This window comes from Chaetodon auriga, chromosome 6 (genome assembly GCF_051107435.1).
Source record: "Chaetodon auriga isolate fChaAug3 chromosome 6, fChaAug3.hap1, whole genome shotgun sequence".
In the NCBI taxonomy this organism is placed as follows: Eukaryota; Metazoa; Chordata; class Actinopteri; order Chaetodontiformes; family Chaetodontidae; genus Chaetodon; species Chaetodon auriga.
Genome location: NC_135079.1, coordinates 18,477,064 through 18,501,927, shown reverse-complemented (window position 1 = coordinate 18,501,927; position 24,864 = coordinate 18,477,064). Strand labels below are relative to the sequence as shown.

General features: G+C 43.0%; 2 protein-coding genes across 3 annotated transcripts; both read left to right on the top strand.

Annotated features, from left to right (window-relative positions):
• Positions 1 to 502: 502 nt before the first annotated feature.
• On the top strand, positions 503 to 12,916 carry th (tyrosine hydroxylase). The gene is made up of 13 exons (XM_076732945.1): positions 503 to 702; positions 1,194 to 1,397; positions 2,246 to 2,420; positions 2,534 to 2,622; positions 2,754 to 2,821; positions 2,919 to 2,969; positions 9,115 to 9,260; positions 9,444 to 9,579; positions 10,274 to 10,343; positions 10,436 to 10,492; positions 11,091 to 11,186; positions 11,316 to 11,449; positions 12,109 to 12,916. Exons 1-13 carry the CDS (start codon positions 619 to 621, stop codon positions 12,266 to 12,268), a joined length of 1,470 nt encoding a protein of 489 aa, XP_076589060.1. The 5' UTR covers positions 503 to 618; the 3' UTR covers positions 12,269 to 12,916.
• Positions 12,917 to 14,516: 1,600 nt separating this feature from the next.
• On the top strand, positions 14,517 to 22,684 carry igf2b (insulin-like growth factor 2b). Of its 2 annotated transcripts, none has more exons than XM_076733078.1 (4): positions 14,517 to 14,759; positions 15,659 to 15,809; positions 17,432 to 17,613; positions 19,083 to 22,684. In XM_076733078.1, exons 1-4 carry the CDS (start codon positions 14,685 to 14,687, stop codon positions 19,320 to 19,322), a joined length of 648 nt encoding a protein of 215 aa, XP_076589193.1. In that variant the 5' UTR covers positions 14,517 to 14,684; the 3' UTR covers positions 19,323 to 22,684. The 2 variants fall into 2 exon arrangements, with proteins under 2 accessions (XP_076589193.1, XP_076589194.1); XM_076733079.1 differs by having other exon boundaries at positions 14,522 to 14,759; positions 15,659 to 15,813; positions 17,436 to 17,613.
• Positions 22,685 to 24,864: the final 2,180 nt, after the last annotated feature.

Sequence of the window (24,864 nt, the reverse complement as noted above, 5' to 3'; positions counted from 1 at the left end):
GGAGATTCGATTGAGCTGATAAAGTGACTTAATTTTCCACAGTTGACTTTTCTCTGGTCTAACCTTTATGTAAAGCCCTGGGGTCAAAGCTTTGATTATTGTTTAAAGATATCCAGCTGGTGGGTGCAACCACACTACTTCCCCTTATTTCTGTAAATGTTAATCAAATAAAGATGAAATAGTATCAAGAACTTGCACCCTTACTTTTCAATCAAAAATAAAATGTATGAATCATAACTAATACCTTGAAATTGTTGCATGTTTTAAGGAGCATTGAAAATTGTGCCAAACATTTGGAAAATCCTCGCTGTTTCAACTTAAATCCTATCTGTGTGTGGCTTCACAAAAGGTCACATATACTGTATGTAGACGGCTCCAAGTTGGGCTGTGTCAGATAAATTCTGCGGATTGATTGATTGGAACGGGATTAGCGTGTTTGACGTCAGAAACTGCATACAAATTACCCCATAAAAGAGGGAAGCTGTTCAAAAAAACAGAAAGAGAAAAGCTCTGGGCGCACAGCACAGCCGCAGAGGTCTGAAGAGCACCTCAGCTACACTGTCACTTCAGTCACACTTTGACACGTTAAGACAATACAGAAGACTTCTACGCCTAAAGATGCCTCATTCAAGCAGCTCCACGTCCTCCACAAAGAGCATCCGCAGGGCAGCATCCGAGCTGGAGAGGTCTGACTCCATCACGGTAAGTTTACACCATAAAGCTTATTTATTTATCTATTTATTTTATCTTTTTTATTTTTTAAATTGAAGATAATTGACATTCACAAATTGTGCTCCCAGTTATATGTGTAAGATGTATTTTAAGGGCCGCTTAAACAGGTGGGATTGCGCGCAGAGGTCTTGGCGGGGTGACCATAACGCAGCGATGGCTGATGCGCACGAGAACACATCTCTATAGAAAAAAAGCATGTAGACTTAAATGTAGAATAAACCACTTAAATCCGCTAAATGTCTGCTGTAGCAGCTACTCGGGCTATGTCCTAGGTTTACTTTGACTGCACTTCTGTTCTGGTTTGGAGATGTCAAGCGCTCCCATCAAATACCCAAACAGATACCCCAAAGGTGAGAAATCCCCAGCAGTTACCTTGCTCCGTTTGTCGTGTCTGTGCTGTGACGGTGGTTTAAATCAAAACATCTTCAGTACGCAAGACTTTCATTGCTCTTTTGAAACAGTCTCCAAGATTCGTCGGTAGGCGTCAAAGCTTGATCGAGGACGCGCGCAAGGAGCGAGAAGCCGCCGCCGCAGCGGCAGAGGCTGCGGAGGCCAGTGAGCAGATAGTGTTTGAGGAGGACGACGGAAAAGCGCTGCTCAACATCTTCTTCACGCTACGAAACTCCAAGACACCAGTACTGTCGCGGACACTCAAAGTTTTTGAGGTAAGTAACAATCATTTTTAAATCAGTGTATTTGAGAGCGAAATTTGGCAACAAAAAAAAGGAGGGAGTGGGAGTGTCATTCTTTGATAGTAAGCCTAAAGAGTTTATAAGCTCTTGCTCGTGGCTTAATTAATGGTTCATATACCATTGGTGGTTTATAAAACAGTGGTAAATGATTAATAAGACCTCATTTTTGGTAGGTTGTGAAAAATCCCACCTGTTGTTTTTCTTGTGTACTTGGAAAAAATGCTGTTATAGATGTATATTCATTTATTTACCAAACTGAGTCTGCAATTAAAATCTTAACAAGTTAAATGGTTTTTGGTTCAGATCGTCTGCAGTCAAAGGCATTTCTCACAGCCAAAAAGATGTTCCTATCAATGACTCATAACTGATCTGAAAAGCTTTAGTAAAAGATTTATTAACCAATTCTAAACTTTTTAGATACACATTATAAAAACGGGTGGGAGGGAGGTGAAATCCTTGTCATAAAAACGGGTGCCTTATTAGAAAATGGTACCAAAAAGATTTTGGAAGATAAACATGTTATATCCCATACATCATTTATTCACAGATGAAGTGCATCTCAGGGTCACAATGCATGATTTTAGAGAAGAAGAGAGTGTTTAGCTTGCTATCATATACATTTTTTTTTTCTTTGTCGTGTGGCTATAAACCATATCAGACTAAGCTCCATCCTCTTTTCAGTCCAAGAAACACATTTCATTCTTTTGTGAACTTCATCCAGAATACAACCCTTCATATCAAATACCACTGCTGCATATTTGCTCCCCACCTTTGTCACTCTGCTGTAGCAGTTACATTTCAATGTGCTTACTGTATTTCAGACATTTGAAGCTAAGATTCACCATTTGGAGACCCGACCATGCCGGAAGGTCAAAGACAGCCTGGAGGGCCTGGAGTACTTTGTTCGCTGTGAGGTGCACCTCTCAGATGTCAGTACTCTTATCAGCTCCATCAAGAGGAATGCAGAGGACGTTAAAACCACCAAAGAAGTCAAATGTAACACCCTTTTGCTGCTTTCATAAAATTTATTTGAAACATAATCAGTATTTTGCACATGTACTCACAAACTCAGCTGAATTTGGCCTTTTGTTCCCTTTTTTCTCCGCTAGTTCACTGGTTCCCAAAGAAAATAGCAGATTTGGACAAATGTCATCATCTGGTTACAAAATTTGATCCAGACTTGGATCAAGATCATCCTGTAAGTAATGACTTTTCCAGTACCATGTATGACGAAAGACAGTCCTCATTACAAGGCTGGTTATGTTGTTGGACCAGTATGTCGTGATACAGGGAATGTGATCAGTGTTTGATATATTTGATTTTGAATAGGGCTTCACAGACCCTGCTTACAGAGAGAGGAGGAAAATGATTGGAGACATCGCCTTCAGATACAGACAGTGAGATATAATCTTTGTCTGACTACTGCACAGACATCCATAAAAAAGCCTAATACTGGATTATTCCTGATACATCTGTACATATGTTTGTCCTCAGTGGGGAGTCGATTCCCAAAGTGGAATACACAGAGGAGGAGATTGGCACATGGTAAGAGTTTTAAAATGCTGGTAATATATGTGCATGCCGGGCTGCTGCAGTGCTAAAAAAATGTCTCATTTCATTAGAAAAAAGTGGATAAACTGCAAAATTCAGTCATCCATATATAAGACTAGATGAGAGACCAGAACCACTGAAAACAAATCTTATATCCCTCTAAATCCCCCCTATATTGTAGTAGTAGTAGTAGTAGTAGTAGTAGTAGTAGTAGTTGATGTTGTTGTTGTGGGTACATCTTTGGTGTACAGATGCGGCATACAATACATTATAACTAAATAATCAACAATCAAAATTTAGTTGTGCAGTGCTTCATTGATTGGATTTCTAATGTCCACTGTCAAAACGATTGCATCTGTCCACAGTTGTCTGTCCGTGTTGATTATTGCCTGCCTCTCGTTCATTGAGACAATGAGAAGCCAAAGTTCAGCCAGCGTCATTGGACATGGAGTCAGATAGGTAGCCTGGGTCCTCTGTGTCTCGCAAATTAATTGCTGATTGAGTTCATCAAGCTTCTCACTCAATAATAACTTATGTTGGACATGTATGTGATAATCTGACTAACTGATACAACTGAAACAAGCACAGCCACTTTTCATTTACCTCTAGCAGTGTTTTTTTATGTAGAATGAATAAATATAAGTTAAAATATATAAGCTAAAATATAAATGAAGGAGGGGTTATTAGCGTGTGTAGCATGTATGCAGTTAGCGTTCGTGGTGAATGGACAGACCAGTCCTTCATCTGTCCAGTTACCAAACTGGGTGATGGAGGCACTGGTATTCTGGTGTGTTTTTATTTAGCTTGTTTGGCATGTTTTCAAGGTACATTTTGTTTGATCAAAATGATTAATTCAATAATTTATTTGCAAATTATGTTAATGTTACCTTTAATTTATAATGGACAGGAGCTTCCTATGCATATAGTAACAGACTAAGATTAGGTAGAAAGTCAGTTACACTGTGATAATATGCTAACTAAATTAACCCAGAGCCTGTTAACTAACATTATTTAATGTAATGTAAATTTTTTTGACAGGGCATTAGGATATGGGACTAGAACAGTCGATTTAAATTTTGACACTGAAAATCAAATTTGGCATTGAAAACAAAACTTGAGCTGAAAAAGGAAACATTGGCATTGAAACACTGTGTTGGAAAAAGTTGTATTGGCACTGAAACAAGTATTGGTACTCAGACAGGTTTCAAAGAAAAATAAAGGCATATGAAACGATTTTTCTAAGTCTTTCCGCATCCTTTTAGGTCATTCCAAGCACCTGTCACAGCATGAATTAATGTGCATCAAAATCCAGACCGCAGCTGTCTTGACTGCAGTCACTCACATGGCTGCACACCTAGAGCTGTTGCTTTCACTCGTACACCTGGAACTCACAAACTGCAAGACTGTTTCTCTCTGCTGTCATTTTTCACATAGGACCTAACGTTAGCTCTCACAGCTGAGATGACAATTCAAGTGTTGTCAGTGTTGCTAATGCTTCCTTTTTCATTCATATATTAATATATGAATTAATATATTAATTTGACTCAATGAGCACTGTGGAATATGCCGATAATGAACTTTAGATACTATTTGGGAGATCAACAGCAAATGAACAAATGTGCACAAAAATCATTCAGTAGTCTCTGAAGTGTGTTCTTTCATTTGGTAGAGGCATTTCTTCATCAAAAGTCATACAATGTAGATATGACAGGTTTTAGTGTCCTTCTTCATGCATCTACCATAGGCTTCAATAGAACTGGCACTAAAGTCTGGCACCAAGCAGAGCATTAGAAAGGTGATGTTATGATATAATGACAGTTTTGTCTCCTGTGGTGCTCTCCAAGTAGCTGATCGTGCTGCTGTTTTTTGAATCCTGAATCTTATTTGATGTGTAAGTTCTATCTTCGTTCTCTTTGTTGTTTTCTTTAGTTAAATAGCCTTGTTGGCTGCACTCGCAAAACGTCGTACTCTGCGTTCTCTCTGAAGGGAAAGCTTCAAGACTGAGCACCTAACAGCTGGCTGCGCTGACCTCCACAGCATAGTAGCTCAGGGTGGAGCGGACACACGGATCTGCCTCCAGAGACGGCTTCTGCGTCTGCACCCCTGACCTAGCTTAAGATATCAAGCAGGACTGAGATCAGTCTGGCAATTTCTGATAAATATGCCAGGAAGTCAAGGACTTGACCTGTGGCTGTGACCTAGCATTCAAGGCCAAGTCATCCAGATCCACATCACTATCTCCCTGCCCACCACGTGCCTTGACTTGAGTTACTGCAGTGTGGGAGTGCTTGTTAAGTGTGGAGCCTTTGCCACATTTTCTAGCAAACTGTGCAGGGTTGTGGATCAGCCAGTCTTGGCCGAGAGCCTGGTAAACGCTTCCATGCCCTGCGTCAGAAACAAGGGACAGTGGCCATAGAGTTTGACACTTTAGTAGTAGAGATTGGCAGGAACTAGGAGGTCCTGCAACTTCTGTTGATCAGGGGGTATTGGAGAACACCTCCACGTGCCCAAGACATGCAAAAGAAGAGATTCGTCACAGGTAGAGGGATTCTGATCGATCAAGTTTCTCTGATGTCTTCCCTCATCTCCCAGGTTATCCACCTTGGATGCCTGTCCCCTGGGTTCTGGTAATGTTGATCTTTGGACCCTATCACTTTAATTAGTTTTTGAAGGCAAACATCAAGAGATAATTCCTTTTCACCTCATTGAATCTTCACATTTCCCCCTTAGTTTTGGATCTCTCTTGTCTCACTCACCACAATCCCCTTATTAACTGGGCCTCACGTAAGTTTTCAGCCTTCTCTGGACACTGCATGCAGTGTGGCTCACTCTTCTACCTGTCTCTGCTTTTGTACACCTCTGTGGCATGGACATCTTCTCCAAACCAGATTTGTGCAATGCGTATGATGTTGTGTGGAGAAGCAAGATAGGTGAAATGAAAAGTTTTTTAACACACACAGTGGACATTATGAGTATTTGACCATGCCCTTTGGCTTGGCTAATGCTTCAGCTGTTTCCAGGCACTTGTGAATGATGTCCTACGAGATGTGCTGGGACATTTTAAGTTTAAGTATCTGGATGACATTCTCTTGCTCTGCCAGACCGTGGCCTGTCATGTTCTTAAGAGGCTCCTGGATCATAACTTCTACATAATACATAAGCTCCCCAGAAAACATCTGGGTGGATACAAGTAAAATGATGGCCATGACACATTGGTTGCAACGTTTTATGGGAATTGCCAACTTTTATCGCCGTTTCATCAGAAACTAAAGTTCCATAGTGGCTCCCATAAATGCTGTCACCCACAAGTGTTTCACATCTTGTGCATGGACCAGTGAAGTAGTTGAGTAATGAGTTATTTTGCCATTCCACCGTAGCTTTAATTGTTACTTACTCTGACCCTTCACTGTCTTTCATTGAAGAGGTGGATGTGTCTGATGTTGGAATCTGAGCTGTTCTGTCCCAGCGCCCCACCAGTGATAAAAAAAATTCAATCACTGCACCTTCTCCACATGCTTTACCCCAGCTGAGACTTATAACATTGGCATCCACAAGCTCCTGGCGGTAAGGAGGCCCTTGAAGAATGGCATCACTGGCTGGAGGGGGCTAAACATCCATTTGTGGTCTTAACTGATCATAAGACTCTTGCCTCCATCCAAGTAGCGAAGCTTGTGAACTCTTTCACTTTGAATTGACCTTACCTATTTGCCAGGCTCTAAAGATACCACCCTGTGGTTGCGCCAGTCCCATGGGCGGTCTTTTCTCAGAGAAGAGAGGCACAACATGTTGAACCAGATGTGGTGGAAAGTTGTGTTCCTTGTTCTGTGTGTTCGAGTTCTCAAATGGGGACACTCCTCCCACCTGATAGGACATCCAGGGGATGAACACTGTAATTCCTGAGACAGCAGTGTGGTGGCCATCCATGTGTAAAGATATGAAGGCCTTCATTGTGGCATGTACCACGTGGCTCCGAACAGCTCCCCCCTGAACTTGTCCACCCTCGCTTTATGGAATTATGCCCCTGGTTCCACTTTTTCCACATGGGCTCTATCACTGGTTTCGCCCACTCAAAAGAAGTGAAATCCTTGTCATAGTGGACAGATTTTCTAAAACTGTTTCATTGCACTGTCCAAATTACCATCTGCCATGAAGACAGCCTCATTAGTTTGGAACATGTGTTTTGTTTACATGGACTTCCCAGGCGTAATATGTCTGACAGGGGGCTGCAGCTTGTCTCTGGGTTCTAGAGAGCACTCTGTTCACTGCTGGGGGCCTTAACGAGCCGGTCGTCTGGTTTCCACATGGAGCTCTCAACTGCTGTGACCTGAATATGCCCACAATTCCCCTCAGTCGTCATCCACACTTATGTCCCCATTGGTTGGACCATTTGAGGTGGAGAGGAGCGTAAACTCTGTTTCTTTTCATTTACACCTTGCATCATCCATGAAAGTTTCATGTTTCGCTGCTTAAGCCTGTTTCCTCCAGTACTCCCACCAGTCCTCCGACCTCCTCCTCCAACCCGCCTGGTGGGTGGGCGGCCGGCTTTTACTGTGCAATGCATGTTGGAGTCTCACTTGGTGAGGGGACGAGTGCAATATCTAGTGTACAGAGAGGATTATGGTCCGTGGGAGTTGGGTTTCCTTGCGGGACATTTTGGACAAGCAACTGATACAAGAGTTCAAGCGCCGCAAGAGCCACTGCATCGTCAGAAGATATTCATCAAGGCGCCGCAGTGCTCTCCAAGGTGCTGATTCTGCTGCTGGGAGCAGCAAGGGAACTATCCAGAGTGCTCTCTTTCGTCACTGTGGATAGCAGAGTTGAGGTTTCTACCAGCGGGAACTTCAGCCAATTGTCTTATCATTGTCTTCACGTGTTACATAGTCAATACAACCCCCGTTTTTTTTTTTTGCCAAGAGAATAAAACTCTCAATCTTGCCTTCAGTTTCCTGCCTCTAATTGCACTTGAGTTAGAGGAGAGGGGGGGGGGGGGGGGGGGGGAGTTCCAGGTGACACTTTAGAGGAGGGGGCAACGTGAGGTTGTGTTCTGTCATATTATGCCAGTAAATGTTCAGCAAGCAGAGTTGAATTTGACTCAAAGTTTAAAAAATCAAGCTATGACTAATAATAATCAAGCTAAGTGAGTAAACCATCATAAAAAGGTGAGTAAACGCTATTTTGTCATTTTAAAGGTATGTACACAGTGTTTAGATGCGTTTGTCCCCCACTACAGCCCTGTGCGCATGTGAACGCTGAAGCATGAAATCAGAATTTACACTGAATACAAATTGCTACTTGGTTTTCAAACAAGCAGTTTGACCTTCATGCTGTTTCAGAAGATTGTTGAGTCCGTTCACCACCCACTGAGTCAGTGCTGTCTCCTTTCTCAGACAGCTGGATGTGTCCTTTATTTTGGCGAATTAGTTACAGATGGAGGGTGGTATCAAAGACGTGGCAGCTTGAGCTTGCCTGAGCACAAAATATATCAGGGAGCTGGGAACAAATGGTTTGACAGGAATACTTTACAACTAATTGGTTTTTCGCTTGTATCATTGATTTCGCTTGTTTTGCTTGTTTCAGTTTTAGCCAAAAGAAAAGATGTACAGTGTCCAGCTAAAACATTAAAACCACTGACAGATGAAGTGAAAAACATTGACCATCTTGTGACAATGCAGCTCTCTGCTGGGAAACTTTGGGTCCTGGCCTTCATGTGGCTATTACTTTAAGGATATTATAGTAACTATGTGTGAAGGAGGCACTGCAAAAATTGCTCAGGAACAGCTTGAGGAATACCTGGCCTCTAAAGTCCTCGGATCCAAAGTAGATCAAGCATCATGCAGGATGCACAGGAACATTGTCCAATCCACAGAGGCCACAACCCTCATCACACAGCACAGTGAAAGATGTGAAGACTTTGGGGAAAAAAAAAAGTATCACCCAAGAACACAAAGCTGAGGTTGTCTTTGAGCTCTTCATCAATGCCATCATAAAACAAAATATGTTCATTTAAGAAAACAGACTAAACAGGAGAATACAAAATACAGTGTAATGCAAGATAAATGAATAGCTCCAAATTTTAATATTTACTGTTTTTGATTGAAAGACAATATCTGAATTATTATGTAATTATATCTCTAATTAGGAGGGAAGTCTACTCAACTCTGAGGGACTTGTATGCCACCCATGCCTGCAGTGAATACCTTGAGGCCTTCCATCTGCTGGAAAGGCATTGTGGGTACAGTTCAGACAACATCCCCCAGTTGGAGGACGTGTCACGCTTCCTCAAAGGTAAAGACCGAAGAAGAAAGGATGAAACATCCACAATGGAGCAAATCTTATGTGAGTACACTGTCTGTCAACCCAGGGCTTGATTCTCTCTCTTTCTCTTTATCTCCCATTTCCTGAACACACACACACACACACACACACACACACACACACACGCACACACACACACACACAAACACACAGAGCGCACAGGTTTCATGCTGCGTCCAGTGGCAGGTCTGCTCTCAGCCAGAGATTTCCTGGCCAGTTTGGCATTCCGGGTGTTCCAGTGCACCCAGTACATCCGACACGCCTCCTCTCCTATGCACTCTCCAGAACCGTGAGTACCACTTGGACTCCTCTTGCTTTGCTCCTCACACCAAGTCCACTAGTCCACCACCACACACTTCCACCATTGCCACTGAGTCTTCAGAATGTTGAGTGAAACTCCACCAGTCTCCCCTCCTTTCTCACTCAGCCGACTCAGCTTCGTGAAACTATATTGGAGTATGATTTTAATCAAAAACATGTTACACACAAACAACGTGACAGTATAAAATAAATACAATGAACATATGAAGAAAATTAGGATGAAAGAACCAGTTAGCAAATGTTGATCAAGTGAGAAATACTCTTTGATTTAGAAAAATAAACGACAATCCATTTGTTGCAGTAACTAAAAGTTCACTCAGACAGTGATCCAACAGCATATAGAAGTGGTTACATTTTTGTCCAAGTTCCCACTTTTCAATTTAAATAAGCTCACTTCTTCAGGGACAAAATAAAGTCTGGATTTTTGGGACAAACTTGAGCTATTTTTTGGGCAGTCTTGTAAGAAAATGAAATTCTGTCTTCACTTCTCTCGTTTCACACTGGGCACAGAATTGTTTTTCACTCAGTAACCATTGTTTTGTAATGCAACCGGATTGAATTGTGATCACAAAGTCTGTGTTTAGTTAGATGTATCTGTGCAGGGCTTTTCAATTTGGATCAAATATGGTCCCAGCTGAATCTTTCCTTGTTTTTGTCTTCAGTGACTGTGTCCATGAGCTGTTGGGCCACGTCCCCATGCTGGCCGACCGCACTTTTGCCCAGTTTTCTCAGGTGAGATGAGAGGCTTGCACATATCTGCAGATTATTATTTCCCATGCTGTCCTATTATGTTTTGGTGACAATTTACTGATTATTTGCTGCAGAACCTTGGTCTGGCATCACTTGGGGCTTCGGATGAAGATATTGAGAAACTATCCACAGTAAGTAATGCCAACAGTACTTAGGGAGAGTATAATAATGGCTGAGGTGTTAGAATTGGGGTGAACCTTATATTTAACTTCTTAAAAAGCAAGACCCTCCCAAGGGTCATCAGTATTTGCTTTGAACCCTCACTGTGACATAAAAAAATATAAGAACACGCCCACTGATAAGTTGACTTATCCCCAATTTCAGGCATAATATGCAAATGGGCAATAATCTTTATGTAGCCCAAAATTGCATGTTTGGAATGCAAAAATGACAAAAAGTCAGAAAAAATCTAACAACAGATGAGTATTCTTCTCTTTATTTTTGTTGGTCCGTGAAAAAGGGGTGCACCTTTTAATGAGGGACGTCATATTTTGATTGAACCATTCAGATCATAGTTTTTCCAGTAAATCTCACATGAAAAAGGTGAAACAATATAAAAATTCCTCCCTTCAGCCAAAAGAAAAACACACAACCCTCCCCCTTTTTCAAGCCCACCTCCCTCCCTCATCATTTTTGTAGTAGTCCCTTATCTAAAATGTGACATATAAATAATGAATTGACTGTCCACCTTCTTTTTCTCTGCCACTCTCTTTGTGTTTCTCCTGTCAGTTATACTGGTTCACCGTCGAGTATGGCTTATGTAAACAGAATGGTGAGGTGAAGGCTTACGGCGCTGGACTACTCTCCTCCTATGGAGAGCTTGTGGTGTGTTCCAGCATGTTTTTGCTGACCTCTGCTTAATGTTTTACACTTTCCTTGAATTAAATGCAACAATCACAGCCAGCTCAGCCGTCAGCTAATTCTCCGTTGTTTTCTCTTTTAACTTTAATGCAGCACTCACTGTCTGATGAACCAGAGACAAGGGAGTTCGATCCAGAGGCCGCTGCACTGCAGCCCTATCAAGACCAGACGTACCAGCCTGTCTACTTTATTTCTGAGAGTTTTTCAGATGCCAAGGAGAAATTCAGGTACCGGACCAAGCATGCAAACACACCAGACCATCCAGAAACAGAGAGAGGAAGAAATAAACAAAGGCAGAGAGGGGTTATGTGAGGACAAGGTCAGAGAACAGCCAGTCAACCCCTGAGGCCACAAACTTTTGTAGGTCAACCATAGCAGCCAGAAGACAGCTGTTACTAATGTAGCCTTTCTTACCAAGGCAAAACGCTGGAGTTTTTTTTGGCAGACAGATCAAATGTTGCCCTGCAAAACAAGTAGCTTTAGTGAGTGTTTTGACAGTATCTGGTCTCCAGTAGAATACAGCCCATGACATCTCTGCCACACTGGATGAGAAAATATCAGCATGGGAATGTTTGTAAAAACGTAGTAAATATGAACGAGAGTACATTATGAATATCTTTACAGTGGGGCTGATACAAACAGGATATTCCAGTCTCTGCCTAGTGTATATATGCATAAACAACAAGGCAAATTACAGCTTGGGGAACTTTTACTGGTCAATTAAAGGAAAGTTTCCTCTGGTCAAGTGAAGTAATTTGGGTTTTTGGAACAGGGCAGCTGTAACACATGCATTCATGAAGAGTTGAAAGACAACCTCACCTTTGAATTCATTACGTCTGACCTTGTTGTTTGTTTGTTTTTCGTGTTTTTTGATATCTTTGACAAGGAGGTATGTGGCCAGTATCAAGCGTCCCTTCTCGGTGAGGTTCGATCCATTCACCAGCAGCGTGGAGGTGCTGGACAACCCGCTGAAGATCCAAGGAGGCCTGGAGGGGGTGAAGGATGAGCTTAAGATGCTGACAGATGCCCTGAGTGTTTTGTCATGATGATGCCCCGAGTCTGTGACCACCCTGCTGTTGTTTGCTTCCTCTCTGCTACGCTCTGCGATGTGTGACAAGACCAATGTGTTCTTCTTTATGTGCTGTACCTCCAGTATGATGCTGTTTCTGCTGAGTCGTTGCTTGTTTGCCGCTGGGTGGTTGGTCGACGAGGTTGCAACCAGTTAAAACCTCAATACACAGTGCAGGCAAAGTTTCCAAACATCTGGCTGGGTTTGCATCCATTTGTGAAATGATGAGGTTTTACCGACTGGGTCATTCATGATTTTAAAGCAAAATGTTTTCTTTGAGAAATATGTTAAAATCTGAACCAAAATCCAAGGGAACTGTGATGATGAATGTATTAAAAGATAACTAAGTGGGTATGTATAATTATTTTAAAATCAAAGAAATATAATGGTATAATGAAGATTAAAGTGTATATTTAAATCAAATTTATTTTATTTAGAAAAAAATCTCTGCTGTGTTAAAGGCTTTATTTTCCAGACATGTGAATTCAGTATTTGAGTATAAATTTGCTGATTGGTTTTATGTAGTTTTTGTCTTACAGTGTAAATGCATAATAAAATAAAATAAAAAAAACTTTCCATGTCATGCTGTACTGTTGATTACTCAAATAATAAAGAATTGCAAATGAACATTTTTCTGTCATGTTTACATCATGTAAAAATACGTGTGTGTGTGTGTGTGTGTGTGTGTGTGTGTGTGTGTGTGTGTGTGTGTGTGTGTGTGTGTGTGTTCAGCTCATGTCTGACCAGACAAACACTGACCAACATTTAATGACGCTCAGCTGCGCAGTAGAGTTGCATCTGTCGGCCACAAGAGGGGGCAGTCCAGCAGGCCTACCTGCCTGATCTTAAAATCACAGCAGATTACTGAGTCTTAAGGAATCAATCATCTTAATGCTCTCCTCCTGCCTTCAATCACGATGGGCTATTTTGCGACATTATGAGATGTTAAAAACAAGCTAATAGATGTTTGGATGTCAAAATGAACTCCTGGAGAAGTAGATGGAAAACAGTTTTAGAAATACAGCCTTGCAAATCAAATACAGTATTTATTAGCATTAAAAAATCGTGTTGCGTGACCGCTTATATGAATAGTACAGACAAGTAAATTAATGGTACAAGCTGACCTTCAACAACTGGTTCCACTTTGTATATGTTATTTGGGACACTTGGGAAAAGTGCTGTCCTTGAATATTTGTGACACCATGAAACAATGCAGATTCAGTTTGAAAGGACAAACCTTTGGGAGTTTGTCCGGACAGAGCTGCTGATGGGCAGGTAAGAGGTTGTAAATCAGGCCCTTGGCTCCTCCAACCTGCTGAGAGCTGCGAGACAAACAAACGGAGGTTCACTACCTGGACCACTAGGTGTCAGTCCCAGTCTGAAGACACGTCCAGAGCCTTAACTTCTGCAGAGACAACACTTACGTAAGGGCACCCTCATACAGTTTTAGAAAGACAAATAAAAGAGCTAACTCATATGTAAAATCGCATTTTTGAGCCTCTTTAGTCAATTGTGAGGCTGCGTGTGCAACATCTGGATGAGGCTTCTCTGCAGGACTTTTAACAGTCACTGCCTGAACGCATTGATTAGCTTTGTGATCAGTATTAAATCTTAGTTTGTAAGCAACCACATGTCATCATTTTCTTCATAACTTCCTCTTGCCTCTTCATATGACGCAGCATTTGCATTGACCAAGGGCTTTGACGCTTCATGTTTCTGCAGCAGCGGCTGGCTGCATCCTCCTCCTCCTCCTCCTCCTCCTCCTCCTGTACCAACCTCACTTTAGGGCAGGAGCACCACAGCAATCAACCTCCACTCCTCTCCCAGACACGCTTGACCCCAGTGACTACTACTACTACACTACACCTGAGTGGGAGGAAAGCCGAAGCCCGTGGCCACACTTCTTCCACTCTGAATGGTAATCTTAATTACAGCAGGGCGGAGACATTGACATTTTTCTTGGAGTCTGAGGAATTACGTCTATTCTTGTTCAGTCTGCGTCCTGTGTGTAAACATTGTGATTGTAGGTTACAGTGCGTAAACGTGGAAAATGCCTATGGAATTGTTCCATATTTTGTGACTCTCACTCTCTCCCTCTCTTTTTCTTTTTGCCTTTTCTCCCTTTAAGCACTTTTCCATAAAACGTCTCTGGACTTTTTTTTTTTTTTTTTTTTTTTTTACCAGCCGTGAAGAGGAGGAGCGAGGGGGTGGGGTGTGGGTGTAAGGGGCGTGTTTCGGTATATAATTCTTTTCCCTGAGAAGTTTTGCCTGTCGCCTGGTCTTTGGGACAGCCTCTCACACATCATCTCTATAGCCGCACCAACTGGGAAACTAACTCACCTGCAATCTTTCCAACCAAATAAACCCCAACGTTTTGACTACTGCCATCTGACATGGAGACCCAGCAAAGACACGGACACCACTCACTTTGCCACACCTGCCGGAGAACGCAGAGCAGCAGAATGAAGGTAACCAGAGGGAGCAAATAGTTGTACACTCTCCGGTTGAGCTGTGCGGGTATTGAAAGACCTCTGGCGATCTTTCTTTGGCTTTAAAGTGAGAGAACCGCTTCGGGCTGAGCAGATGCACTGATCGCATCATTTTTTGTGTGGTTATGTGTGCGCAATATGAGCGACCGGACATCTTTTTTAATTGCATGCAACTGAGAAAGTTCAAGATGCATACATGACTCGGAGAGCGACTGGGGATTCGAAGCATTTGTGCAACAGGTTACCTGATAGAGTAGAAGATAAGGAGTTGGGAGGTATTTATTTGTTTGTTTATTTATTTATTTTTATTCTTCTCTCGTCTGGATGGTGCGCCGTTCTCTGGACTCGGAGCAAACAGCTGGTCTTTCTGTCGGCAGATAGGGGGCGGTAGGTCTGAGGGTCAGTGAGCTCATCACAGGGTGAGCAAGGGGAAAATATATGCTGAGTCTGGCTTTTCAGATAGTTAACTATCGAGCAGCCGGTCTTGCAACTTCTGGAGAGTTGTGTAAGAGCGCGAAAGCCAGAGATACCGTCTACATTTTCCTCCAGAATAAGCACTTCTCTCAGGTGCGACACGGTGACAGCGGCTGATAACAGTCCGGTGGGGGAGTGTGTGCACATTTGGCATCATTTCTCTCACGCAATGGGCTTTTTCTGAGTTAGTAGGTCAGCTCATCAATGCATAGAAACTGCACTTAACGCTGGAAGTGCTACATCTTGCGCAGGCGAATGCGTAAAGAGTGCTTTTTGGAAAAAAAAAAAAAAAAATATATATATATATATATATATATATATATATTTTTGGCATCACTTCTGAAATGTGTGCGTGCATTTGCTCGCCAGATGCTTCACTGTGCAATGTGTGTTTTTGTCTGCAGGTCAAGAGGATGTCTTCGTCCAGTCGCGCGCTGCTCTTTGCACTGGCCCTGACGTTCTACGTTGTGGAAATAGCCTCGGCAGAGACGCTGTGTGGGGGAGAGCTGGTGGATGCGCTGCAGTTTGTCTGCGAAGACAGAGGCTTCTATTTCAGTAGGTTTCCAACCCTTACAAGTTTTCACAATGGGCTGCCTAAATGTCGCGTTTTTCCCTCTGTCGAGTCTCTCTGTTGTTCATTCGCACACACATCTGTTTGGATAGCTGAGACTATCGCTCGTTCTGTGGCTGCGCGGTATGCGTGTTTGGTATTTTTCTTTCTCACTCACTCACTCACTCACACACACACACACACACACACACACACACACACACACACAGAATGAGAGTCAGAAAGAGAGAGAGATTATAGCCAGCTGTGTGTCTCAGGACCTCGTCCAGGCTACTCTGCTGAGTTTGCGCATGCTGCCTACAGCCCATACCTCTCATTGCATATGAAAGGCCGGCGAGCTGTGAAGGCACACACGACTCAGCCCGACACAATGGGCCGCTTGTTTACCAGTAAAGTAATAGCACCCCAAGAGGCATACCAGTCACCTCACCAGTGTTCCCAGGCCAGGCGATCACACTGATGAGTCGGAGGGGGGTGGGGTGGGGGGTGTTTTTGATGTCAGGTTGAGAGGACGGATCATTAACATCAATTCTGATCACTGCTTCCACTGCAGAGATGATGGAAATAGCTATAAAGCATTATGCGAATGTGTTGTGGCTGTTAATCCTCAAATGGATAAGCTTCTGTTTGCACAGTCTGCAGTGTTTGCGACACACAGAACTTCACCTTCCTCAGATATGGAGCCTGTGCTGAAGAGCAAACTCTGCTGTTTTTATTTATTTTCCCTCGATCAGATGTTAGTGATGGTCCCACCCACTGCTTTTCACCTTTGACATTCGTGTGCTGCTTGCCACAGAAGCGTCTTTCCAATCAGAAAAATCATTATCCAATTCAGGCCAGCGTAGATGTGCTCCCTCCTCCTCTTCGCCTTCTCCTCCCCCCTGGATCACCCTGTCTTTCTCTCTCATGTTCCTCTTCCTGCAATCAAACCTCTCATGAGATTTCTGCAGCACTCTGTTGGGCGCAAGACTTCAAACAAGGCCTTTATTGGCTGCGGATAGTGTTCCCCTGTGCAACATGCTAACCCTCCACCCCTCCACCTTATTCTTCTGTACCTTTCTCTCTCACGTCACCTTTGTTTTGACCCTCACACACCCTCTCTCTCTCTCTCTCTCTCTCTCTCTCTCTCTCTCTCTCTCTCTGCAATGATCCCTTTCCTCCTGTTTTCTCTACCTCTCTGCCCCTCCTCTCCTCTCCTCTCCTCTCTCTCCTCATCCTCTTTATCTCTGCTGACTTGACAAAAGACAAGGTCATATAAGAGTTTCCATTTTATGTATTTGCTCACCCACAGGTCTGTCTGAGAGCTTAGCTGTCAGTGTCCATCACTCTCTTTTGGTGTCTGCAGCACAGGGTGTTTACATGTGTATTCACTCATTAAAGGACTTCCAGATAGGCCTAATCAGATTACCCTCTACAAACAGAAAGATTTGTTGCAGTTGGTCATAGATTTCCTTTTATCCTCTTTGCTCCTTGGACTATGCTATGATTGTTGAAGTAATCCTGTACAAACAACATGGATTCATTACTGATGCCAGCATTGTGTTGTCTGGCTTGAACCTCACTCTCCTCACGGCCATTCTTCATCGCTCATTGTGCCCCTCCTCAGGTAGGCCAACCAGCAGGGGAAACAACCGGCGCCCCCAGAACCGTGGGATCGTAGAGGAGTGTTGTTTCCGTAGCTGTGACCTCAACCTGCTGGAGCAGTACTGTGCCAAACCCGCAAAGTCTGAAAGGGACGTGTCGGCCACTTCTCTACAGGTCATACCCGTGATGCCCGCACTAAAACAGGTACGTCTCACCAACAACAACAACACACCAGTATGGGAAACACTGCTAATTCTCTATCTGTCCTCTCATCTCTTGCACCTCCATTCATCTCTGGGGCTTGCCCCTATGTCCCTGACACAGAGTACAGACTGAAACCCACGCAAAGACAGGTTTATCTTGTTAAATGGTCATTGGTAAGCAGTTACCTTCCATGCAAAGTGCTGACCGTAGTGGAAAACATCAAGACAGTTACAGCACATAATATTCAGGAAAAGTCGTACTCAGAGACTTAGACTGTGTGTGTGTGCGTGTGTGTGTGTGTGTGCGTGTGTGTGTGTGAGAGAGAGAGAGAGAGAGAGAGAGAGAGAAAGTCGTGAGATGGTGGAGACTGCTGGTCCGTAACAAAACAGTGTGTTCTAAGTGTGTGATTATTAGTCACGGAACAGCAAGCTCTCCCAAACTGGCATGCATTTTGATCCGTGCGGTCAAAAACACCTGACCTGGCCAGCAGAGCTTCTCTGAAATATGTTGCAAACATGCAGGGAACCGTCAAAGTGTTGCTGGTCTTTTCATTGCGGTCACAAGACCGAGCTGTGGCTGCTTTCCAGATCTCTTAAAATCCCTTCAACCTTCCTTTAGACAAGACTGGAAAGATGTTAATAGTGTTTCTGCTTTGACTTGTCAGTATCAGCGGCAAGTGATGTAAACAAAGGAATTAAATAGATACTGCAAATGTTTGAAGGAAAATAATGTACCTTCTGTGTGAAATGCAAAAAAAAAAAGAGGCTGCAGGGGAATTAGTTGGGACATGTCCCTAGTTTGTCTGGGCAGAGAGAGTTGATGGGTACAGCCTGCTCTGAGGGCCAGCTGTTCTGAGGCTATTGAGCAGGCCTGGAGTGAATGAAGGGGGATAAACACTCCTCAAGTGGCAGGACCAAAACAAGCCATTCATATGGAGCACTGGCTACTCACGCATAAATTCTAGCTCCGCTGCTACCACTCCCACTTTGTCTCAATCCCCGTTGCTCAGCACAACACCTACTGCTGTTTAGAGCAAGAGTTTGCTGTGCACAGAAGAATAGAAGTCAACGTGCGTATGTATTGTTTCATTCGGTCTCTGGAGGTTAGTCAGTTCAGCTGGTCGTTGTGTGAACGACGGCGTGCCCCTCATATGTATATGAGGCGAGTGACCGCCCTTCCCTTTGACAGTATTGTAAGAGGCTGAACTGAGCACTTGTTGACAGCTCCTCTCAGTCAAGGAAACCAAAACAAGGGCAAATCGGAGGCAAGGCGAGGCTGTTATGGCGCTCGGCACTATAAGAATGACATTTGATTTCCATTTGACTGGCCCAACAATGACTGAATGTTTTCACAAAATAAACAAGGCTTTCCTCCATTGTAATAAGCACTTGCACAGTGTCTTATCACTTCTAATGAACTGACTCCCTCTTTTCCCCTTTTCCTCTATTTTCGCCTGCACGCCACAATAGGAAGTCCCAAGGAAGCCGCATGTGACCGTGAAGTATTCCAAATACGAGGTGTGGCAGAGGAAGGCGGCCCAGCGGCTCCGGAGGGGTGTCCCCGCCATCCTGAGGGCCAAAAAGTTTCGAAGGCAGGCGGAGAAGATCAAAGCCCAGGAGCAGGCAATCTTCCACAGGCCCCTGATCAGCCTGCCCAGCAAACTGCCTCCCGTCTTGCTCGCCACGGACAACTATGTCAACCACAAATGAGCCCACTGCCAGCCCTTTGCACAGACAAGAGTTTGGAGGGAGAAAAAAAGACTAGGGGATTATAGCTTTGTCTCTGACGTCATTTCTGTGGCAGTCCTCTTTGACCTCCCCTGCCCTGTCCGAGCCCACCAATCCCTCCCCCTGCTCTCATCCACTACTTCTTGACCCCCCTGGCCCTTTTCTAACGCCCCTCTCAACCCCACCCGTCCTCCTCCGGCACACAAACATGCCTTCACATTCTTCCTGTCTGAACTCTTTCGCTCCCTCTCTCTTTCAGTCACTGACACAAAAGGCACAAATACAAATGATGAACAAAAAGTTAACAATTCGGCTGAATGCAATTCAGGTGGATCCTTAAGCAGAAGAGAAACGGGAAAGGAGAAAAGAAGATGAAAGAGATCTGTGGTTTGCAAGTGTCAAGAGGACACCCAGCGGAATGTTTTTTTTTTTTTTTTTTTGTCCTTGTGGAAGACGACTGAAAGTGAAGAGCAGCTTGCATGAAAGAATCCATTCCACATAATTTTTCCTGAGGCAAAAAGAAAATCTGTGTTAGTTCTTTTTCTTATTAGTTTGCACCTCTACCTATAAAGGGACTTCCACACTGTAAGGAATTATTTTGTAAAATTAGATTCCTGTTCCAGCACCTTTTGATCACAAACAAAAAGCAGAAAAGAGTCTGCAAAATTGCACATTGCCACGGATTACGTCAAAGTAAAGAAAAAAATGGCACTATTTTTTTATGAACAATGAACGTGTAGCTTAAAAAAATGACATGGTGCTAGCTTTGGGAATGGACTCAAAGAAGAGGTTGAAAAGCACGTTTTTTTTTCTTTGAATGAATATTAAAACTTTCCGTTTTAAGGAAAGTGTGACTTTTTAAAAAAAAAGGAAAATAAAGGATATGGGGGAGCTCCTGGCAGTGGCAATGTCAAGGGGGATGTGTCACTGAGAGAAGATATGGGCTGTGTTGGCATCGAGGCTCATCTAGGCTGCTCATCACTAGCTTGCTGGCGTAAGCGGCAAGGGGGACCTGAGACCCAGTCCCTGTTCCTCCTGTCCCTCTGAGGCTGCCAGACACAGGGAGCAGTGTGGGGACACATATGGGACACTGCGGACCGCCTGGATTGGACAGTACTACAGTTCTGGGACAGTACTTCCTGTTTGCCATGGCTTTGCAGACTGCTCTGACAGGAAGTAACATGGCATGGACAAAGAGCAAGTGGGATAACGATGATTATATTTTATTTTGTCTTTTTTTCTGTTTTCTTTTCATATCAATGTTTCAATGAAAAAAAAGGAAAACCCCGTCAGTTTCTGGTACCGTGACATTCCTGTTTTTCCAAGTTAGGCTTTTTTTTTTTGTTTGTTTCCATGGTTATTGTTATGATGTTATTTTACAGTTCTAAAGAAAGGCACAAAATTTCAATTCAAAGGGAAAAAAACAGCAATAATGTCAACTAACATTTTATTTTTATTGTATATCAGTAGTATTCACATGCTTTTGCCTGAAAACAAATACTTGAATATATATATATACATCTATATATATATATATAAATATAAATATAAATATAGATATATAATTAGTTTCCAGGGACGTTGTGTTATTTTCCTTTAGTCTGAGCTGTATCTTGCGTAATGAGCCGCCAAGCTTTTTTGTTTGTTTGTTGAAATACAAATAAGGGCACTGTATAAAGGCATTATTTATTTTGTTATAAAATATATTTGAAAAATTGGTCCAAATAATATACGTAGCACTGATGCTCAACTGACGGTTTTATTTTGTATGATCTCTGTTTTCCAATTGGAGTTGTAAGGCTTTTTTGTAGATGCTTTGTACCAAAAATAATGTCTTTTTTTTTTTTCCTTTTTCGTTTGCCATAGTTACTTTAATATTTTAACAGCAGCATAGCCTGGATTGCTTAGGCATGTTATGTCACAGAAATAGGCACATACTCTGAATTTGCTGATCTGCATGGATTTCCAGAAGCCTGTCAGGGTTATCTGTGAAAAAAGGAAAGCGTCAATGAGTGACTTTATTATTGGAAAAATAACTGTTCAACATTGATTGTACTCAAACCCACTATGTTTTGAAGCCACTTTAGTATTGATGGCAGGGGAATGATCAGTCCTTCATTAAATCATGTCTTTGTAATTGTGCATGGTGTCCTATGGTCTTCTAAGGAGCATCTTGCCTATGTGCCAGTGCCACTGTCGCGTGTTGGTCTGGGTCACGAGGCCGCAAATGTCCGGTCAGTTGTAGGTTTAGGGTTTAGCGTACGTGTGACCTACACAAGTCATTGTGTCAATGCCTTAATTGAAGGTAATGATGTTGCTAATGATGCTAGTAACCATCAAAGGTCACCTCAAGGTCACTGTCTATCAAGCAGAGAGCATATCGTCAAATCACCTCACTGTTCTCATCTATCTGTCTGTCTGTCTGTCCGTCTGTCCGTCTGTCCTCTTTTCTCTGTAGAAGACAATGCCCGTGATCTTATGCATCAACAGTATGTATCTGTATTTGCATGGCGAGGGGGGAGGGGGCAGAGTTAGCCTGCCGTTCACCCCCCCACTCAACAATCTTCCAATCATCCATCCATTATGCATTTGATGAAGGGCTATCACGCTGAAACATTTCTGAAGCACTCAGGAAAAAAACAAAACAAAAACAATCTATGCTCTCCAAGGGAGAAGTGGAGTAGTTGCTGAGTGTAAGTGATAATCTTGTTTTGGATGGGCAGCTGAGGTTGTTATCCATACCTGGCCACAATGATACAGCTCTCTGTGACAAACCACTGAAGCCCATGTCAGAAACAAGATAATTCTGTGCCACATCATAGTTTCCTCCTCTATTGTGTCATGCATCATCCATGAAACGGAGACTTAATGGATACTCGCCCTGCTGTGGTGAATAGTCAAGCCAATACTTCTTATTTCTGTCAGAGAGATCTCAATTATCAAGGCTGCGTCCTGTCTCTAATTATATTCTACTTCAGTTGTGCAACAAAGCAGGCAGTGCAATTATGATTATGATTATTATTATTATATTATTGTTAATATTATTATTATTATTATTATATTTTCTATTTTATTCTATATTTTCCTGCTAGGACTGCATTCATTCACTATTGTAATGTTCAAACAGGCTACTCTAGTGTTCTTATGAATGGCGTGAAAGACAACCACTTCTTTTCGCTGAATATGAAGAGATATATTGCCGAGCAATGGCAACTTTTTCTGTGTCAGTAGCTCACTCAGCCTGTGTGTATTTTATTGATTTAACCTCTGCACGCTAGAACGTCCGAAATGCACAATTCATGTACTTTCATTTTTAATATCAATAAAAAAAACATTTTATCAAACATGCAATGTCTAAAAGATGTACTGCTTTGTTCACTGTATTTGCCCATCTTGGATGTGTGTTTACGCTTTTCCGTGTGTTGAGCTCGAGGACCATTTTTGAAATCTTTTTATATCAATTAAACCTCATGTGCCCTGTAAATTATTTATTGCATCTTAAGTCTTTGCAAAGAATCTCCAGTTGCTTTTAGCACCCTCTCTGTTCCTCTTTTCTCTCCCTCTCTCCATCTCTGCCTGAGTCCACGTCTGTCTCTGTCTGTCTCCTGCTCTGTGATAGGGCACACTGTGCCAAAGTGGAAATCAGCACTCAGAGTGGCAAGCAGGCTGGCCACAACTCCTCAGTCCTTCCTCTGCTTTATGCTACACTAAACCTGACCTGTTCTCACTGCCGCTGACACACCCATCCCTACATCCATCCCTCCATCCTCCAGTGGCTTGCTAACTACTGGAGCAAGCTCCACTTCGGTGGCTAAGTTTAGTAACCAACATGTCTCAAATTATCACATGCATACTCTGAAAATGGCACGACCTTTCATTGTTGACATGCATGCACATATCCACCCATGGGATGTCTGTTGCCGGGCAGATTTACTGTTTAGTATCTTTGTTCCCAGAATGGAACCATTTTGGGCACTGGGGTTATCTTGGTGCAGCAGAGTTTACTGTAGCTCTCAGTTCTGTTTTAGGTTGGCATCAAAGAGTTCGAGCTTTACAAACAGGAGAGGCAGGAATCTCTTTTTCTTTGGCTGTGGTGCAAAATTCTGCCTTAGAGTGATGAGATGCACATGAGTTGCTTCTGGGAAAGTGGAGACATTATCATTGACTATCATTGTAGAGGATCTTGTGCTCTTTTTTTTATGATCATAAATTGCTTGATTAAATCACCTTTGCCTATCTCATGAAAGCCTTACCTTGTGAAAAGAGGGAAAAACACTGGAAGTGCATGCTGGCAAAAACTATTCATTTCTGAAGGATGGCTAGAGGCTGCACATGTTCACACACACAGTCATGCACATACTGAACTTGCATGTGAACACATGCAAATCTTCACATATTTTCAGCTCTTTCAGCAGCTTCTTACCCCGTTCCCTTTTTTGATAAATGCATTATCACCGCAGTGTTTTTAAAGTGTCATTCCCCATAAAACACTTTATTCTAGCTGACTTTTTTTAAACCCCGTGCCTGTGTGTGGGTGTGTGGGTGTGTGTGTGTTCTCCAGCAGCCACTCTGGGACTGAGCCTGTTCCCTGCAGGTGTTTATACATAGTATGACTCTCTAGAGCTTGGTAATGAGATCAGGGACTCTCTGGTCCTCAGGGTTCGTCACGTCACCGCTGTGCCTGCCGGGGCAGCGTCTGGCACAACATAAGTCAACCAAAACAAGCCAAACCGGGCCACAGTGCACCAAGACACATACTTGTTTTCCCAGTTGTTGATGGTGAGAATCTTATCCTGAGTGGTGAGGCTAAAAAGAAGAGATGTCAATGTAGTAAGACAGAAGGAAACTGCCGTCTTATTTATTGCCTGGATTACACTGTATTAATTACTTGGTTGTGCAAAAACAGAATTGAATAATGTGAGGAACGAGGGCTGAAAAGTATTTTTCCTGTGCCCAAGGTATGTATGTAATTTGGGTAAGTGCATTTTTAACATGTTGTAAAATTTAAATTTATATCTGCATCTAAATCGGGAACCTGGGCATAAAATCACTATAACATTATCCTAAATAAGTAAACAATAGAGAGAGCACATAAATGCCACCTCAACCTAAACTGGTGGAGCCAAATAAACCATAAACCCAAACCCACGCATCCATCCCCATCAGAGAGGCCTCCTGAACTGTGGAGCGGAGTGTAGATGTGGGTGGCACAACTCTCCCAGGCCTGACATTGGAAACTGCCAAAGAGCACACTAGAGTTAGTTGTGGTTGGCCGGATGCACGGGATGCATGTAAGGCCAGGCCAACTATTGAGGCACAGGGTTTGGCAAGCCCAGACCATCACAGCCCAGCGTGGCCACACAGGCCAATTAAGACAGGCCTTCTCCTCTCCTTTCTTCTCCTCCCCTCCTCTGTGTCTCTCTCATCTCTCCCTCTCTCTTTATCTCTCACTTTCTCTCTTGTACTCCCTCTCTCGTCCTCCCAATCCTCACAAAGCGTGCTCACACATTCCTCTTTTCCCACT

What these genes read in the sequence shown, in the direction of transcription:
- igf2b (XM_076733078.1), top strand. Translation starts at nt 14,685, where the DNA reads ATGGAGACCCAGCAAAGACACGGACACCACTCACTTTGCCACACCTGC. An exon ending in AGACAGAGGCTTCTATTTCA is followed by an intron (nt 15,810 to 17,431) that starts GTAGGTTTCCAA and finishes GCCCCTCCTCAG; the next exon opens with GTAGGCCAACCAGCAGGGGA. An exon ending in TGATGCCCGCACTAAAACAG is followed by an intron (nt 17,614 to 19,082) that starts GTACGTCTCACC and finishes ACGCCACAATAG; the next exon opens with GAAGTCCCAAGGAAGCCGCA.
- th (XM_076732945.1), top strand. Translation starts at nt 619, where the DNA reads ATGCCTCATTCAAGCAGCTCCACGTCCTCCACAAAGAGCATCCGCAGG. An exon ending in ACTTGGATCAAGATCATCCT is followed by an intron (nt 2,623 to 2,753) that starts GTAAGTAATGAC and finishes GATTTTGAATAG; the next exon opens with GGCTTCACAGACCCTGCTTA. An exon ending in CCTATGCACTCTCCAGAACC is followed by an intron (nt 9,580 to 10,273) that starts GTGAGTACCACT and finishes TTTTGTCTTCAG; the next exon opens with TGACTGTGTCCATGAGCTGT.